At 38.4% G+C, this 19,445-nt stretch overlaps 1 protein-coding gene across 2 annotated transcripts in view; it reads left to right on the top strand.

Annotated features, from left to right (window-relative positions):
* The window catches only part of LOC128733966 (CTD nuclear envelope phosphatase 1 homolog), a 28,693-nt gene extending 9,291 nt beyond the window's left edge, over positions 1-19,402 (top strand). Inside the window, exons 3-6 of one of the 2 annotated variants that reach the window (XM_053827890.1) lie at positions 1,718-1,975; positions 14,754-14,936; positions 15,005-15,199; positions 17,585-19,402. In XM_053827890.1, the coding sequence (XP_053683865.1) occupies positions 1,718-1,975; positions 14,754-14,936; positions 15,005-15,196 (633 nt within the window). In that variant the 3' untranslated portion in view covers positions 15,197-15,199; positions 17,585-19,402. The remainder of the gene's footprint in view (positions 1-1,717; positions 1,976-14,753; positions 14,937-15,004; positions 15,200-17,584) is intronic. The other variant, XM_053827891.1, reaches the window with a different exon arrangement.
* The last annotated feature ends 43 nt before the right edge of the window (positions 19,403-19,445 follow it).

Genomic DNA, 19,445 nt, shown 5'->3' with positions numbered 1-19,445 from the left:
GTCTTGAATTTAATTTATGATTGTTAGAGACCTCTCACCCCTATGGGGATAAGGACTCTCATACAAATAAAACCAATTTTTGCGTAACTCAAAAACTAATCGAGCTCGAAAAATTTTGGACTCTTTCATAAAACATAATAGTCCATAACAAGACCAACAAAAACTATCTGCTGCCCCCCGCAGAAATCACCTCCGTCTAGGTTTACTGTGAGGAAAAATAGCAAATTTGCATATTTAACTACCCATGCTTTCATAGTTACGTAACTGCCAAAATGAATCAACTAACGTTGTATTTCTCAGAAACTCGAGATTGTGACTAAGGTCAACCGAGATTCACGATTCATGTACCACAGTTTATAACACAGTTTAATTTGTGGTAATACGAAGCTTGTCGGATTAGCTAGTTTCCTATAATTTTAAAAAATAACAGTCTACAATTTGTGATCCTTTAGGGGTTAACATATAGACTAGGTGGTTATTGAATTCATGAATTCTTTTAATACTGATGATAGCTCCTTACAACTTAGCATATCACGCCTCTCACGCCAAGGACCCGGGTTCACATCCCAACCATGCAGAAGTCACGAATGACCTAAGCTGTTAAAGTGACTATAATCAAACAAAAATCGGTACAGTACTGACTGAGTTATTGTCGTTCAAAATCTATCACTTTGTCGTAGGTATCACGAGCATTTTTGTTTTCGCAGCATGCCACCCTATTAAAGTAAGACGTAGTCCTACGTCAAAAAAAACTTAGTATATCGTTAAAGGGCGGTATTCTAGTAAGTACAACGTTAAGAATATTGTTGTTATTTATGAAAAAGTTGCATTTGTTCTACATGCACGGATGTCGATTTTTAAATGCAATGTATAATGTTTATAAAATTAACGCCAACCAGATGTGTATCAGAGTTGCAGCCTGCCGAGAAAAGAAAATTAGCTCGTGACTGTCTGTATGCATGCATGCGGCAGGATTGCAAATAATTTTAGTTCGAGTGACTATAAAATATCCAATTGTATCAGATTTCTTGTTGCTGCCGAAAAGGGAATTTAATTTCAATTTAAAATCGTTTTTTTTGCTAATCCACCGAGCCCCCCGAAAAAAAAATCTTGCATTTAACCGGGCATTAGTTGCCTATTTATCAGATAGCTCAGCTGGTAATGTAGCATGAGCAGTCTCAATCTTTACTGGTATCATAGTATGGTATCTTTTGCTATTTCATGTTGATCCCAAAGTTTTTGATTATGTACACTATCGATGTCGAATTCAAAATCAAGAACATATCATTATTTATTCATTGGTATTGATTTTTCCGTTTTTAAATTGCCTGCTTGGGATGCAAAGAGCTACAACAATAATTTACACCTTGCATTGTGTGCGATTTATGATTGTGTATCCTAAACGGATTGAGAGCAATAATAAGAGTATAATATTTGTTTTCGTCTGGAGAAAGAACCGTGGCGGTAAAAGAGTATAAATTCGTTTTTAACCTAATAACAGCTTAGTATTTCTACACTAGTTTTTAAAACCCTTAATGTTTGCTGCTTCTTTTTAATTTTGGCTTTCGAAAAAAAAAACCGCAACACCGAGACACACCGTAACTTTTATTTCGTCTGTTTCTGCTGCTAAAGTAAATGAAGTTAAGCTCATGCTCCGCCACCGCCATTACACCAAATGATTTGCCTTTTCTCTTCCTACGATAATCAACTGACTTAGTTTGTACAGCATCAACCGGTGAAATATGAACTGTTCCCTCTTTCGCCGGTGTCTCGGCACCGGCTCAGCATGGTTCAGCGCAAAACTTTGGTGCTGGATTTGGACGAAACGCTGATACACTCGCACCATGACGCGATGCCGCGGAACACCGTCAAGCCTGGAACGCCGCACGACTTCACCGTCAAAGTGACGATCGACCGGCACCCGGTGCGGTTCTTCGTGCACAAGCGACCCCACGTGGATTACTTTTTGGATATCGTAAGTATCGGTTTTGCGTAGTTGCTATTTACATTGAATAAATCCATTAAAATGTTATCATTGTCTCTTAGTAATAAGAACCGCTTGAATTTATTTAATCTAATTTTTATAACGGTAGTTACAGTTCGGTAGTTACAATCGACGGAAGGGACGGTAGAAGAAAGTAATGAAAAAACCCAGTAAAAAATTTATCGCACGACGTCGGACAGACGTCGTCCGACACAAGCGAAACTCATAGATAGTTTTTTGTAGGTGCTATAATTTTCGGAAATACTGAAACACCTTAAGCTTCATAAGCACATAAAGCTTCATTGAATTTTGAGAGAATGCTGCCAAATAGTGTTCGACATCGGAACGAAAATTGAGGTCCGGTCCGGTAAAAATCGGTACGAACTTTGTTATTCCGACTTTATTCCGGTCTGATTTGGCTCTGTTCCGGTTCCGGAACCTGAACAGAGACAAATCTGACCGGATTATTAGTCTTTATAGTCGGAATAACAAAGTTCGTGCCGCCTTTTAATCGGACCGGACCGGACCGGAACCCGGACTTCAATTTTCATTCCGATGTCGAACACTACTGCCAAATTTTTAGACAAGTTGTCGTGACAGGGTGTCGATTACCTGGAAAATCAGGGAAAACCTGGAAATGTCAGAGAAATTCGTTTCAACCTGGAAAAGTCAGGGAATGTCAGGGAATTTCATTCGAAGTCACGGATTTTTGGCATGTGCAGAAAATATACCGGAAAAGTTATGACATCGCAAGGATAACATTTACTTCTAGTATCTAGTACCTTTTTATTCAAGGCTTTCGCGTATGCCCAAATCAATAAGAATGGCACGTTATTTTTACTCGCGTGCAATCAATCTGCTGTGTGCCTACATATTTTCCAAAGCTTCGAAATTTTGAATTTAATGAATATGCGACTAACCTGCTTTAAACCAGATCACGTTTCTCAACAACGGTTGGTTTGATTTGATCGATTTTCGTTTCAAAGAAAGAAACTCACAATCCACTTGATCATTATTAATATCTTTTGGACTCTTCGATATTAATCGGATAGATTAATTTAGATTAAAATTTAGATTAAAAGTTGTGTATAGAAATTTGCTTAATTTGTACGGAAAGTGGCATAAAAAGACCATACCAGGCTGGTGGATGTTGACACGCAAAGCGCATACTTTGTTGGAACAATACTTTTTCTGTTTTATTGCAGCCAATTCTGCAAGATTGTTAATCACTCTTCGAAGCTTCGAGAAAAAAATATTCATAGATATTTAGAAAAAAAAACTCAGCATTTAAAACAAGCAAATTTGGCCTCTAGATAATTCCAGACCGGGATCAGACTGTAAATGGAACGAGGACTAATCAAATTGAACCAAGAGCAGTCTTTAAGAATTTGCTACGGTATTCAACCTGATCGGATCAGGTCTTTAATCACTAGTGAAAACCTACGCTTGATGCGTATTCGAATGAAAGACCATCTCAGCCTCAAAATTCTGATTTAGTCTGACAAATCAGTCATATCTTTGAAACTCGACTGCGAGCAGAGATTCGATAGAGTCGCAAAACGGAAATTTCCCTGAATATTAAAAGTTGGCTGCAAGTAAGTTGAATAAGAGCAAAAAATGCAACGATGCTGCGTTGCTCAATTGGCATAAACAATTGAATCAATTGAATCATTTGGCATCAAAATTTTTTAAATTCCTGAGCAACAATTATTTCCTCAAATTTTGATAACAAATCGAAATAGCTGCTCAGACAAATCGGGTTTTGTGTCAGAAAACTTCTTCAAATTGTGTTCTAAGCTAAAGAACAATAACTTTTATACTTATTTTTTTGCATAGTTAAATGTTTGAAGCGGATTTATACCCATTCATTATATTGTGAGTTTCATTGAAAGTTATCCACCGCGTCACTCAAAAATGAAATGCTCTTTCATGGTTGCCGGGTCGATATTGATATTATTGGAAGAAATTACACAGAAATCATAAAGTTTTAGTTACTTTTGGCGACACAGTTATGCGAACAACATGTTTATTTACCACATTCTGGCAACAGTTCTAGCGCGGTGTTTCCTTTAGACTGCGTTTAACTTTGGGCAAAGCTCCTAATACATATCATTAAACAGACAAAACGGCTCATCCCACCACCTTTTGGCAATTAGATAAGCCAGTAAACTATTTTCATTTTTGCTGAAAAGACATCTTGTAATTTTTATTTAGCTCAATTTTTTAATTTCGATGTGCGTTATTTGTGTTGGAATTAGTTTTAATTATAGTTACTATATATATAGTTCGACGGATAAAAAAATCGGGAGCCAATCAAACGTCAAAAGCGGAGCCAAACGTTTTTGAAAATTCGAATTGTGGGAGTAATGTTAATAAACACACTTTATTTTCATAGAACTAGTCATTTTCAACACCCGCTAACGATTATTTTCCGTAAAAACCTGCACATTTCTCCATAATTTTAAATTTAATTTCGAAAATCAGGGATGCCAATTCGCCTGGTTTTCTATCCGCCGAACTATATATATAGTAACTATAGTTTTAATTTGGCACATAGAAATTTCGCATAAATAGATGAATTTGAATTGAAAAAAATGAACTCATTAGAAAATAATAATTCAGGAGTATAATTAAGTCAAATAAACACTTTAAAAAGAGGAATTAACGAGATATTTTGCGTCTGGATTTTTTGGAAATACACCTGGAAAAACCTGGAAAAGTCAGGGAATTTTATTTTCGCTGGATAATCGACACCCTGCGTGAAATCCGTTTTTTAATAATTGAGCCAACTTGCCATGCCTGGGATATGGTCTTTGGAAAAAGTTGTTACCACATTCCGACATTATGAATTTAATAGAAAGCTTTCATTCCGAATTGCAGAATGATTCGAGTTTTAAATGACAGTGAAATGATTCGTATTACATGGAAAGCAAATGAAGCGTATCATTAGGTGGACGCTCATTAATGACAGTCTACGCATGTTGAGGATGAAGTGCAAATTCTTTAATTGCAATCTGATAAATGTGTACCCCAATGTGTGAGGAACAGCAAACCCGATGATGTGAAAGAGGAGTTCTATGATCTTCTCGAAAGGACATATGGAGAGTGCCCGGAACATGACATAAAGATAGTAATCGGGGATACAACTTCACAGGTCAGACACGAAGAGTTCTTTCCTCCCGTTACTAGTAGAGAAAGTCCGCCACAAACAATAATGCAAAGCCTTGGGCTTAAACGGTTTTCTGAAGACTTGACCCTTCTTTATCGACAGACTTCACAGGCGGCTATTAGAGTACCGGACAGTTACGGGGCTAGTGCAACAATCCTTTTGACTTTATCTAGCAGCACCGCATTGCTAAGATTCGAACATACGATAACTGGCTTGTTAGACCAGCATCGGACCTCGAAACCAGCTAAGCGGTACAAAGGGCAATGCTCTGAGGCTAATCAACTTCACTGCAGCCAGAAGAATGATTATTTGTAGAACCTTTTTTGCATGACGGAATATTCGGAAGCATACTAAAGGGTTGGGTTGGGTATTTTTTCTTTTTGAGTATATGTAGTTTGGAGTGTATTGTGTGAGGTACATACATGTGCGGTGCATACAGGACTCTATATTTGAGCATTCCTTCCCCCTTAACAATGAAAGTGTTGGCAAGGCTGTCATGCGAAGCTGGTACAGTGCGCAATTATCATTGGCAACATTGCTCTCTATCTTCTAGGGTTGGGATACCGGGAGTACCGGAACCGGGAATACCGGTACTACCGGCTGATTTTCCAGTACCGAAATACCGGTACTGGTACAAGAGAAAACCGGTACTTTCGGTACTGATCAGTTATGCATGTTTTCTAACATTCGGCCTTAAAATCGAAGATAACAATTTTAAAATAATTTCTAAAACTACGCGCTATATTTTGATAAAGCTAGCGGATGAGTTACTACAACGATTTAACACCAGTAACGAGATTGAGGAAATTGTTGAGCGTTAATTATTGGAATGAATATGGCCAGCTGATCATGAAGGAAAAATTAGAACGGGCTTCAGACGCCTATAGCAGTTCAAGCTTTAAGGAATTCGATTAGACCTGTACACCAAAACACTCTGCGGAATGAATTCGCTTCGATGTAACTCAAAGATTGAAGAGCAAGTATGCTTTTTGGTACCCTGAGTACAGCCTGCCCTTCAGCTATACTTTCTAAGAAAGCAGTTTCAGCGTCTGACAGATTCGTTTTCGCATGGTGAACAGTACATTGAATATTCTGTGCATCTTAAAGTTGAATTTTGCAAGCTTCTCCTCTAGCAGCGTACAACCGGGGGTTCGTGTTGAATCAAAAACTTGTATCCACTGTACTTGGTCCTAGGCTACTTGTCACCAATTCATTGAGCTTCTCGAAGTCGGCTTCAACCTGGTCGTTGGGCCCCTCTATCCATGGTATCGGTGGGGTTTTTGAAAAGAACAGATTACGGTGCACAGTCATCCATCATCCTTGCGACATTGCCGACCCATCGTAGGCGTAGCCTCCCGACTTTCGCCAGTTGTCGTTTGGAATCACTCCAATTTTTGCAATCGCTAACTCTGTTCATTTTTACAAGGGCCCTATTCTCATAGATCTTAGATGAGAGCACAATTAGTGATGTTGAAAGTACCTGGATGACTCCTGTTACCTAAGTGACAGCACAAATGAAATGGTAACTGCAAGGCGAGGTGAAGTGACTTAAGAATTGGACCTCAAATAAAATTATTAGCAGATTTTTCATTTACTTTGCATAAACACCTGGAAGATCCTCAACTCTCTCATCATGAATGATGGGACTTACGTCAAGGTGGACTTCCGACAGCTTCCGGGGCTACTGTACTTCACCGCCCAGCACAAGTTTGATGTTCCGGAGGAAGCTAGGATGCAGAAACTTTCATAGTTTGATAAGAAATACATGATTTGGCCAAGAAATACATCATGTGATAAACGGAGTGCGCCGTTCATGACTACCGGGACTGTAAACGGCAGATCTACCTCAAAGATTGTCTACCGAAGCACCTGCTTCCTCTGTCGGACCAACACGAGGGCCCTACGATCTTCTGGTGGGATCTACTTTCGTGCCAATATTAAAAGGATGTATTGGAGTGGTACGAAGCCAACGGAGTCACTTTTGTACCCAAGGACATGAGCGTCTCCAACGTACCGGCACTAAGGCCTTAGGCCTATTATGAAGCAGGCACTACAGAAGCATCCCGAGGAGGTCAAATCTGAGAAAGACATGAAGAAAAAGTGGATTTTCGTACAGATGAAGCTTTATGAGCTTTAAGCTTACTTTATGAGTGGAGTTAAGCGTAAGGTGCGAGCATACGGTTATGGTATTGAAGTTGAATGAAACAAATATGCCAAAAGCATTAATAAGCTATATTTTGTTGTCTGAAAGTTTGAAAACAATCGGTCCGTAAGGTAATTTTCTACAGCGTTTCTTCCGTTGTGCAATTTGGGACACCCTTTAGGAAACACCCCGACGGAGAGGCCTTTTCTCAGATCGACCACGTTATGGTTGATGGCCGATTACTTTGGACGACACAGACGTGCGATCCCGCCTGGGAGCAAACGTCGACTGGGACCACTATCTTCTAGTAAGCAAGTCCGCACTCGGTTGTCTAACGTATTCAAGTCAAGGCCAACGAGGAAGATACGACTGAATATTCTCCGTATATCAGCAGAGAGAGTTGTTACAGAGTACTCTCGGTAAACTAATGAGCGGATGGGTGAACAACTTGCAGAGATCCTGAACGAGCAGTGGAAGCACATCCACGATGCGAACAGTACTACAGCACGAGAAATGTTGGATACTGCTGCTGCAGCCACCTCCGCAGAGTGCCAACGAGTGACTGACGAAGACGAATCGAGTCGGAACTCACATATTGGCTGTAACTAAACTGTGATACGCCAGAGCAGAGAGATATGCCGAGATACTAGAGCTGCCGAAAAGAGAATTTACCATCGTTAGAAACGTCAGCACTTTGCGTTCTTGCGAAGGCGCGGAGAATTGTTTCGAGAGACACGATACGAGAAGTTTCTTTAAAACGATCTGCGAAATCAGAAACCCGACCGTGCCAACTCCTGTTATGTGCAACGACAAGGAGGAAGCAGTGCAGTTTTTGGACGCTCCACGACAGACCAAATGTTCACCCTGCGACATATTCCGGGAATTTAACTTGCAGACTCGCCGTTTATTTATAGAGTTCAAGGCGGCATACGATTCAGTTAAACGAAGTGAGCTGTGGAAGATTAAGCCTGAACATTCCAACAAAACTGATTAGGCTGGTACCTGCTACCCTTGATGGTTAAAAATCAAGCGCCAGAGTAGCAGGTGAGACGTCGGACTCGTTTGAAGTAAGGTGACGGCTATCGAATTCGCTATACAACATTCGAAAGGGCAGGCGTGCAGAGAAGCGGTTTTTTTTTTTTTTTTTTTTTTTCCGTGTTGGGGACTTACCACTGCGACCATTATTTTGATCTATTGTGGTGTGTCCTCTTTTAATTTATGCCATGTCGTATCAGTGAGCTATCAAAGTTTGATGAACCACCTCAACTACTGTTGGCATTTATCCCAATCAGGTGATGCATTTCGTATGAAATTTATCACCTGATTAGGAGCAGCATTCCAAATATCACAGGGCTGAGTCAGCCCCTTATCAAGATATCTACGTCGTTTATGATATAGTGCAACACAGTCGCACAACAAATGTTCGGAGCTTTCAATTTCATGATTACAAAAGCGACAGTTAGCTTCATTAAGTTTACCGATGAGTTTCAGGTGGTACTTACAAGGACAATGTCCTGTTATCAAACCGGTGTATGTGCTCAAGTCGGATTTTGAAAGGTTTAATAGTTTTTGTGATTGAAGAGCATTTGGCTCTATGAAACGTTTCGATTGCCGGGCATTCGAGGTAATATTCCAGTTAGACTGTACCTTTAGTTTTTCCAAATTCCTAAGCGGTACTATCATCACGAAACCGCACATGCTTCTAGGAGTCGTGAATGATATCGACATCATTGGTGTTAACCGTAGAACTGTGGAAGAGACGTAGGCAGGAAGCTGCGAGGATAAGGCTTATCATGAACTCTACCAAAACGTAGTATATGGTGACTGGTAGAGCGCGTAGTAGCCCTTCGGGTGTTGGAATTGCGATGGTGATTGATGGAGATTGTTTTGAAGTGGTCGACGAAGTTGTTTACCTTGGTACGTTCCCAAGTAGCACTTGTAACTAATTATAAAAATAAAAAAATAAAAAAAGGTTGCACAGCAGTTACATTTAGGATACCTGTAACGAGTTAGGTTACATAAAATTAAAAATAGTTACTTTTTAGTTTTCTAGTGACAAAAATCTCAAAAAGTTACGAGGTAGTTACCAAAGGACCAAATTGAAACCTTTTATTCGAACTGTCAGCAACTTGGTCGTCGCAAAACAGTCACCTTTCAGTTACGAGTTACCAAATAGTTATCAAGTGACACAAATCAAACCTTTTTCCAAACTGTCACCAACTTGCTGGTCGCAAAACAGTTAATTTTTCGTTACGTGCAGTTACGAAGTCAAAAAAAGTCGGCTAGTAACATTTTCGCAACAACTTGTTCACTGTTCCTTGTAAACACAACGGAGCAAAAACTAGATCTCAAGAATTTTACTAATAGTAAAGATAAACAATTGGTACACGGGTTGTAAAATGCTCTTGTAGATGCGTTTACTTACTAAATTGATGGTACTTGGAATCTTCTCCGCACAGACATTGGTATTAAGTAAACAAACTTTGATTATTCTCAAACGTCAAAACGATCAAGTTACATCGAAACGAAACCGGCAATGAAAATAGGTTACCGTGTAACTTAGAAATGACGACATAAGAAATATTTTAGTTACTAGGTGACCACAACAGATTTAATATTGGTTACCGTAACCAATAGCGTAACCAGGTCGAAGGCTAAGGTTACGTGCAACTAGAATTTAACTAAAATGTAACCTTCTATGATTAACACTGCTGATAAACTGTTTTATTCAAACTGAAACTATTCTTTGATATTAAATTAACACTTTCTTTTCACAACAATCACTCAAAAATACCTTTTCCCGACATCCATGAACAATGTCTGCTTAAAATCATTTCATGTGTAACATGCCGAAAATGATACAAAACTTCAAGGACGATGGTGTAGTAGTTAAAACCAAACCAAATTCATAGCCATTTTATTTTACTAAGTGATAGCGAAAACAATTTATTTTTTAATGATTTCTAGGTGAATGCTCCACTAATTCATTATTACTAAGAATAAATTGAAAAAATCAGAAAATTAAAATTTTTATATGCTACATATTTGTTTTACAAAAAATCAATTTTATAAAGAAGTAAATAACGAAAAGCTAGATTAAATAAGAGCGCGTGAATTTTTCAAAGCTAGAATCATGCATTTCACCATAAATTTGAAACTGCATTAAAATTTGTGTTGAAATAACAAGCGAAATTTATACACTCTTCTATATTCAACAGTTAAATTTACTGCTGGACGTTGACAACCGTAGATTGAAATAATTTTCTTTTATTCTAGCAATATGTAACCTACTGCATTGTTTTCGCTATGCAATAAAAGTTTCAAGATAACTAATTTGCCACCAATTGAAAATCAATTTACAGTTTATGTGTAACTTCAATAGTAACCATTTTGTAACTATACATGTTACATATTGGTTATTGAGTAACTGTTAATGTAACCATATTTAGTTACATAAGTTGCGCTATTTCGGTTACACAACTGTTATATTTTAAGTTACTGTAACCCAAGTTTTATATTTAAATTTGTCGCATATCAGCTGCTGCGTCTCAATTGTGACAACGTGTGCTACTTGGGTTTGTGACTTGTGCCAACGATGTGAGTCGTGATGTAAAAAAATGGATAGCGGCTGCCAACAGCGCCTTCTACGGATTCCGTAGCCTGTAACTTGGTACGAAATTCGCGCTCTATAAGCTACCAATTTTCATGATGGTGCTCTACGGCCACGAAGCGTGGACGTTGAAAGAGAGCGACCGATGAGCTCTTGGTGTAGTGTTTTTGAGCGTAAGATCCTGGGATCAGTTCTTGGTGGTTTATTAGTAGAAGAAGAAGTGTGACGCAGGCGCATGACCCACGAAATTTACCAAGTATACAAAGATACCGATATTATGAAACGAATCAGGGATGGTTCGATCACTTTGACTCAATTATGATTCATTTGACAGTTCCGTCATTTGACAAAGTTTGTATGGGATATTTGTAGAATTAGTTATTATCTACCATTTTGCTGAATAAAGTTTTATTGTGTCTTTTGTAGTTACGGTGCTGCAATGCTAGTAACACATTAGTGACTACGTGAACGTTCAAGTCCGTGAAGGACTACCGGTCTGGTTAGCGTTTTGTACATCGTCAGCTTTGTGCGGCGGCGAATGCTTCCTGATCTTGCGGATGGAAAAGTAGACTCGATTCATAGCTTGAATGCGTCGTTGAATTTCCTTACTCGTATTATTGTCGGCGGTGACCAGAGATCCCAAATATACGAATTCATCAACCACTTACAGTTCGTCACTGTCAATAACTAGTCACTGTCCATGGGAGGCTTAAGAGTCATCTTGTTATGTACGCGACTTCTGTGCGCATAGTATTCATTCTTGGTTTGAAAGGGTTTGTTACACGCATCACAATGGTAATTGGTTTTACCCTGGTAATCGTCAAGGATAAGTTTGCTAATTCTAACGCGTACGCCGCAAATGTTACACTCGTACGGGCGTTCCTTGCTATGGACTACCATATGCCGTCGTAGGTTGGCAATCGTTGCGGCGGTTTTCAAGCAGATCTTACACTCGGCTGCCACATCATTTTTATGCTCCATCAGTTGATGTTTGCGAGCGCGTCCCAAGGACGGAAAGAACATACCACACTGTTCGCATGGTGGCCGAACTTTCTTAAATCTAATTGTTTTCGACAAAGGATGATTCGTTCCGTGAAGATGATTCTTACGCACTAATAGGGCTTTTATCAATACACCATTATGCCGTTAGTAGAAGGTATGTTTCAGTTTTACGATTTGAACAATTAAAGTAGACTCTAACGGGTGGCAACTAAAATTTTGGATTTTTTTCGCGGCCCCTATACTCAACAACAAACGAGCTCAGAGAGAAATGAGAGTATGTATGTGTTAGCTCTCTTTCTCTTCTTTTTGTCAATATTTTTTGTTTTGTTTATGCTTACCCAGTTTTGCTTAAAATGGCGTCGAAACAAGAAGCATGTCGGGACCGCGTTGTACACTCCTACGAACTGACACAGAAATGTCAGCAAAAAGTATGTGGCACAACATTGAAAAAGCGAATATGTTGCGGCTTCGACTGTTTACCATATCCTAAGATGCACAACAACCATTCGCAAGCATGGTAGTGGAAGACCAGCCAAAATTATGGACGCAGAAGGACATCGTTCTCTTTCTAGTGCCTTCAACTATAAGCCCTCTGATTTGGCTGTCAATTAAGATGTGCACCAGACGAATATTTGAAGAAAATTTTAATCCCGTTTCTACAAAAATATCATGCAGATGTTAAATACGTGTTTTGGCCGGATAGAGCATCATCACATTACGCCGAAAAAACACAATCGTCCATGAATCGTCCCATTCAATCCTATTTGAACTCAAAAACCACGACCCGACAAATCTGTCTCAGTGCGCCCAATCGAAGATTTCTTCGGGATTTTGAGTTTCTTGTATACAAAAATAACTGAATTGAATAACTGAACGAATCGCAAACAGTTGATTGGTAGAATCAAGAGATGCTTTCGCAAAGTTGACATGACGACCGTACAATGCGCCTGGTTCAACATAAGTTTCGCCGAACGGCCGATTACGGACCGTTTTCAAATGTACACTAATTTTTTTTCAACAATGGATAATGTATTTTTAATTTCGGTAAATCAGATCTTCTTTACATATCTTTGTCTTTTTTTGACAGCTTGAGAAAAAAATTCCAAAATTTTAGGTGCCACCCGTTATATCCGCTTAAATTGAATTTAGAACCAGAAATAATACGTTTTTGTTATTTTTTTTGTTATAATGTATCTTTTTAAGATTTAAGCTCATTGAACTAAATTGTAAATATCCAATGCTTTTAATATAATTAATTTTCCACCATCGGTTGATTTCTGTTTTGTTTCAGCCCTAATAACTATAGTGATAACTTTCGCAAAGATAACACAGCTCCAATCAACACTCCAACTGTTGAGAGAATTTTGATTTCTCATCAGTGCAACAACACATGAAAATTTACGGGGTACACTTACACTTATCTTGTTTACTTTCGGGTGATAAGACTGTGTGACGTATTTTACCTAAGGCTTATCGCTCATTTTGCCGGACGCGTTACTACTCAAAGTTCGAATCAAACCCGACAGCAGCTGATGATGTTATTTTCTGCCATAGATAGGGTGTGTTAACCTGTAATGGGCACTTGATTGTTTCAATGATTCATTATTGCAGATTAGTCCGAGCTGATAAAACAGATTGCCCCATTGATTGCTGCTAAATATGACGGGGGTGGTTTGAATAGTTAGTACAAAATTAAAAACTTCTTAGTTTTAGAGTGTAAATGTTGTAGTGTCTTTGTAGTGTTGTTTGTCAATTTGTCCACTGCAGTAGCAGTTTCGGTTACCTCCACTTTTCTGTCCTCCATTATCATATCTTTTTATTTACTTATGGTCTTCAATAGCATCGTACAGACAGTTCGAAGTATTTTATCAATGATTTCTATATTAAACAAACAGGATTTTATCAAAGGTTTCTGAAGTAAAGATATGGTTATGGAGTTCAGTACGCTCTGCGTCATTTTTTTACCGGTCAATTATTGACTGAATTCAACACGAGGCTTCTTGTCACGAAAGTGGGCTACTACTGGTAAATTGACTCTAGATTGTATTGACTTGAAACGCGTATCAATCGAATCGGTAACTAAATATATAACCAACAAACTTATCTTAAGTGTTAGTAACGCATCATGTTGTTTTCTTAATGACAAACGATAACATAACGATTTTGAATTATGTGATAATTGATTGCTTTTCGCCATGATCAATGCTATGATGGAGAGAAAAACTATCATATATATTATTAAACAACATCCACGTGCGCCAATTGTGGGTTCATGATTTTTAAATTAGAAAAATTGTGCATAAGTGATAATAATTAACCTTCTTAGAGGGTACATAGATTTTTTTTGGCTTCTGTTATGATTAATTATTATGTACTATTTTTTGAAACTTAAAAAACAGAGAACAGTTAATAAAAAATCATAACTTAAACATTCCTAATTTTCCTTTCTTCTCCTTACGCCTTGTCCCTTTCTGGATACTGTCAACATCTTTGTTTCATTACTTACTTCTACCGTCCCTTCCCTCGATGGTAAAAAACTACCGTTATAAAAAATTAAACAATAACAATACGAATTAATTCTTTGAAATGGTTTCACCGAGAAAAATCAATTTAAATCCGAAAAGAATAACGTACGGTGATTAAAGAAGACCACAATACGAATTAATTTATCGCACCTCGGAGAATATTATTTGGATTTATATTCCACTGTTATAGTTTGTACAACTTTAGGTGGATTTCCCAGCATATTTTATTCAGCCCATGAAACGGTTCTAATTCCATTACATTAAATAACGAAAAAGTAAACCATTTGGAATAAAATTAATCATCTTCCGAATCGTTTCAGGTATCGCAGTGGTATGACCTAGTTGTCTTTACAGCTAGTATGGAAATCTACGGCGCAGCGGTCGCCGATAAACTAGACAACGGACGAAACATCCTGAAACGTCGTTATTACCGGCAGCACTGTACGCCAGATTTTGGTTCCTACACCAAGGATTTATCGGCGATCTGTGGCGACCTTAACAGAGTAAGTTTCAACCCGACGAATCCCACGTTAGATAGTTTCGCTTAAAAAGTATTAAATCTTCTTTTCAGATATTTATCATAGACAATTCTCCCGGTGCGTATCGCTGTTTTCCAAATAATGCCATACCGATCAAGTCCTGGTTTTCGGACCCAATGGATATTTGTTTGTTGTCATTGTTACCTCTTTTAGATGCTTTAAGGTTCACAAACGACGTACGATCAGTGCTATCGAGAAATCTGCACTTACATCGTTTATGGTAGCAGGTAAGCTAGCTTACTGATTTAAAACTGCCATTAATCACTCTTAATCTATTTGATAGTGAATAGTTATGGTCTGCAATAACTGTTTTTTTGTATGCCAGAATGGGAATTGGGCACTAATGGGAAATTAGCAGTCATTAACTTTTCTTCGGAGAGCCCAATTTCGGAAGCAGTTGTTGGGCCCAAAAGTGGGGTTCTGTTTGTAAAAATGTGTATACTGCGTTCTTCTTTCCAATGTGAACACAGCGAACATATTTTCACGAACAGAATTTTTGTTTCAAACAGAAATTGACAGAATCGATGGCTGCTAATTTCACCTTAATTAATTTACAATTCCTCAACTTCACGGCGCTATAGTGTATGGGTCAGTTTTCTGAATGTGCTATATCTACGAAACCTATTTATTTGAAAGGTCTCATTTTCAGAATCGATCAAATATTATTATATTTCGAAATGCCTGTTGTGTGTTCCAAATGACCGCAGTTGAAGGATTTGGCGTCAAGTCGGCCAGAGGTTGGCATGACCTTTTCGGAATCAAATAAAACCTGTTGGGTGCAAAACTCATGTCTAATTAGGAAACTCGGACACATGGTGTCTCTTGTCTTGTCGTATAAACAATTCCTCTCCACCGTACTCGGTCCTGGGCTAGTCGTCGCCAATTCGTTGAGCGTCTCTACACACACAAGTCGGTATTAACCTGATCGAGCCGCCTAGCGCGTTGGGCCCCTCTCCTGGTGCCGGTGGGGTTCTTGAAGAGAAAAGATTCGTCCGGCACAATCGTCCGGCGTGGCCGGCCCACCGTAGTTTCCCAACTTTCGACATGTGTACGATGTGTACGATAATGTCTGCAACTCATGGTTGATAAGCCTACGCCACTCTCCGCTCTGCGCTTGTACTCCGCCCAAAATCCTCAACAACTCTCATTCAAATACGGCAAGTACACGTATGTCTTCTGCAAACAAAGTTACAGACTCAAGTCTATAGAGGACTACCTCTGCGTGCTTGAATGCGTCGTTGAATCTCCTTATTCGTATTATTGTCGGCGGTAACTAGAGATCCCCAATATATAAACTCATTAACCACTTCCAGTTTATCGCCTCCAATCGTCGCTGTTCGTAGGAGGCAAACGTTGTTTTCTTTGGAGACTCTTCCTACCATATATTTGCTTTTCGACGCATTGTTTTGTAACCCAATCTTCCTAGCCTCCGTTTTTAGTTCTGCGTAGTTTGCCTCCGACGTCCCAAGGTTGCTAAAAATTCTAGTAATAATGTCAAAATCCTTTGCGAAGGCTAGGAGTAGGCCAAGATCGTTCCTCTCGTTTTGATGCCCGCTCGCCGGATGACACCATCAATGGCGATGTTAAATAACATACAGGACAACCCATTCCTTTACTGCAACCAAAAAAAGCAAAGCCATGGGTATGGACGTCCTGTTGAGAACTTGACCCTTGTTTATCGACAGACTTCGCAGCCGGTTATTAGAGTACAGGACAATTACAGGGCTAGTGAAACGATCCTATTGACTCTATAGCAGCACCTCCCAGACGAGATTCGAGCATACGACGACTGGCTTGTTAGACCAGCATCGTACCCCGAAGCTAACCGGGCGGGCTGCCGCAACCCTCTGCGCGGTTCGAAAGAACTCGAGAGTGCCTCCAAAACACGCACGTAGCACATTACTCGCTTGAGCGTAGCTTTGACCAGCCGCTTCAGTTTTTCCAGAAAACCGTATATTTGCCACAGCTATTCGCGCTCGACTGTATCGTACGCTACCCTGAATTCTACGAAATTTTGATGCGTGGGCACGTTGTACTCCCGACATTTCTGGAGGATTTGTCGGAGTGTAAAAATTTGATCTGTAGTAGAACGAGTCCTCATAAAGCCCACCTGGTACTGCACTACGAATTCTCTTGCTATTTGGGATATAAGACGAAATCTGGGAGAATACCTTGTAGGCAGCATTGACCAGCGTAATGCCATAGTAATTACAACAATCTAGCCGATCGCCCTTTTTGTAGATGGGATAACTTCCATCCACTTCTTCAGGGGTTTCTCCTTCTCTCAAATCTTTGAAATTATTCAGTGTGTAGTGTCGTTGCTAGCGGTTTTTGGCCAAGTTTAATCTAAATGATTTTCTAACCTAGACGTCGTTAGCGCACATCCATAACTTTTGTTGCTAACCGCAGTTTGACGAGCACCAGTCTACATATTCCACACGCAAACCACATGGTTTCACATACCTACGATATTAATTTCATCCCTAGCTAAGAATAAGAAAGTTCGATTTAACTTTGTTGTAATTCATCATCATACACAGCTACAACGCTTTTTTTAACTACAGTAAAAAACTGTTTCTATTAACATCTTTATTTTTTTCCTGTCTTTACAGAATTTAAGTAATATTCTATGGTGCGCTGTGAGACTTCTTAAATCTTACAAATATTCGTTTATTTTGTTTTAATTTTTCATACCGAAATGAAAAACACAAATTTGATGGAAATTTTGAAAAAAAAATTGATAAATTGAAAACAGTAATGATAAAAAAAATCACAAAAGTAAAAAATATCTAACCTAATTTCGATGGACAAATAGCTCATTTTGTAACAGTAATAGTAACTTATTTAAAGTATTGTCGCCTCACTAATAATTTTTTCGTGTTCATTTTTATTTCATCGCCGTAACGACTGTTATATTTTCGCAACTGTCTGTTCAGATGATATACCTACCTATATATTTTAAATTTTCGTTTCGAAAATCAGGTACAGCTCGAAATCCATTTCTTCCGCTCTGCTGCTAGTAGCTTTCCGAGGCATACCGTTCACAAAACGAACGAACGTTAGGTTTACAGTAGCGGGCCTATATGCTGATTACAAGAATAATGTTACTGACATTATTCGATAAGTTTACCTGAATGATTGTTTAATTAGCTAAGAACAAGTTGAAGACAAATTTATTTATACGGATGATTGTACCATTTAATGAGTGTAAAATAAAGTAAAAGGTGAATACTTAAGAACTGTATGTCTTGATAAGATGAAAATATAGAGTGACACAAATTAGGAAATAAAGCAAAATCATGAGGTTACCTCCTGTCGGTTTAACACCAGGTGTAAACTTGGAGGCATAAGATTTTAGTTTTTAGGATATTCTTTAAGCAAACACTCATTAAACAAAATAACACTCAAATCAACTAAATTTCGTACATGTAAGCGGACCTCTAAAACCGAGTGGTCATACTATCAATTATTGTAAGCAGCGTCCTTCTAAGTTGACTAGAAACCTAGGAACGGGCGCTATAAAACCAAAAAAATGAGAACTTACGCTGAACACTATCGGTTGTGTCGATTGAAAGAAACAGACTTCAATCTTCCGCATTCTAAAATTTGCAATGAATGACAACCTTCAGTTGCACACTACTGACAGCACCCAATAGCTAATGTATTTTTCGAACTGTATTATCATTCAAACGCTACAAACTGTTTGGAAGCTTTGAAAATTTATCGTAATTACCAGTTTTATTTTAAAATGAATCGTACTCTAGAACATTTTGACGCACTATAGGTATTGTTTGGTGAAAAAAATGTGCTAATACCTTTTGTAATCATTAAAAATTTGTAAAATTTACTGAACGTATCACGCTTCATGTTATTTGGAATTTTTCGTTAAGATTTTTTTTCGCTCCTGGCTATCTTGTTTTCAAGAGCCATGTTCAGTAGTTGATTTACATTACTGTTAATTGTATGACGAATCGTGAAATTCTTCCTTTGAGTGCAGACTGCATTTGTTATGTTGTACATGTTTACTTTGTTCGATCACATCGAAGTTTCAAGTCCTGTTTTACCGGTGGTATTCCCCGTATTCGAGGACACTCCTTTAATAGTAATGTAATTTAGAAACAAACTAAGTAAACAAAGAATCAACATAAACTATTTTGGAAAACTGTAACAGATACTACAATTACAGAGCATCAGTAAATCGGACAGTACTCTGCTCAACAGAGAATGTCGGTTTGGATAAACATTGGATAGATGAGCACACACATGTAATTATCGCTTTTCACGAGCAGCGACTAAACACAAATCTTACATTGAACCATGCAAACAAACAAAAAGTAAACAAATATTCAACTAATCCTAAACTGTAATAGGTAGTATTTTGTAAATATAGTTTGATAGAACGATCATGAGAAAACAAAGTCCAAATATGAAGCCGTAAATGAACAATTTGTGTCTATTGAAACCACTCACTAA

Source organism: Sabethes cyaneus, chromosome 2 (assembly GCF_943734655.1).
Source record: "Sabethes cyaneus chromosome 2, idSabCyanKW18_F2, whole genome shotgun sequence".
Classification (NCBI taxonomy): Eukaryota; Metazoa; Arthropoda; class Insecta; order Diptera; family Culicidae; genus Sabethes; species Sabethes cyaneus.
This window is presented reverse-complemented; position numbering and strand designations above follow the sequence as displayed.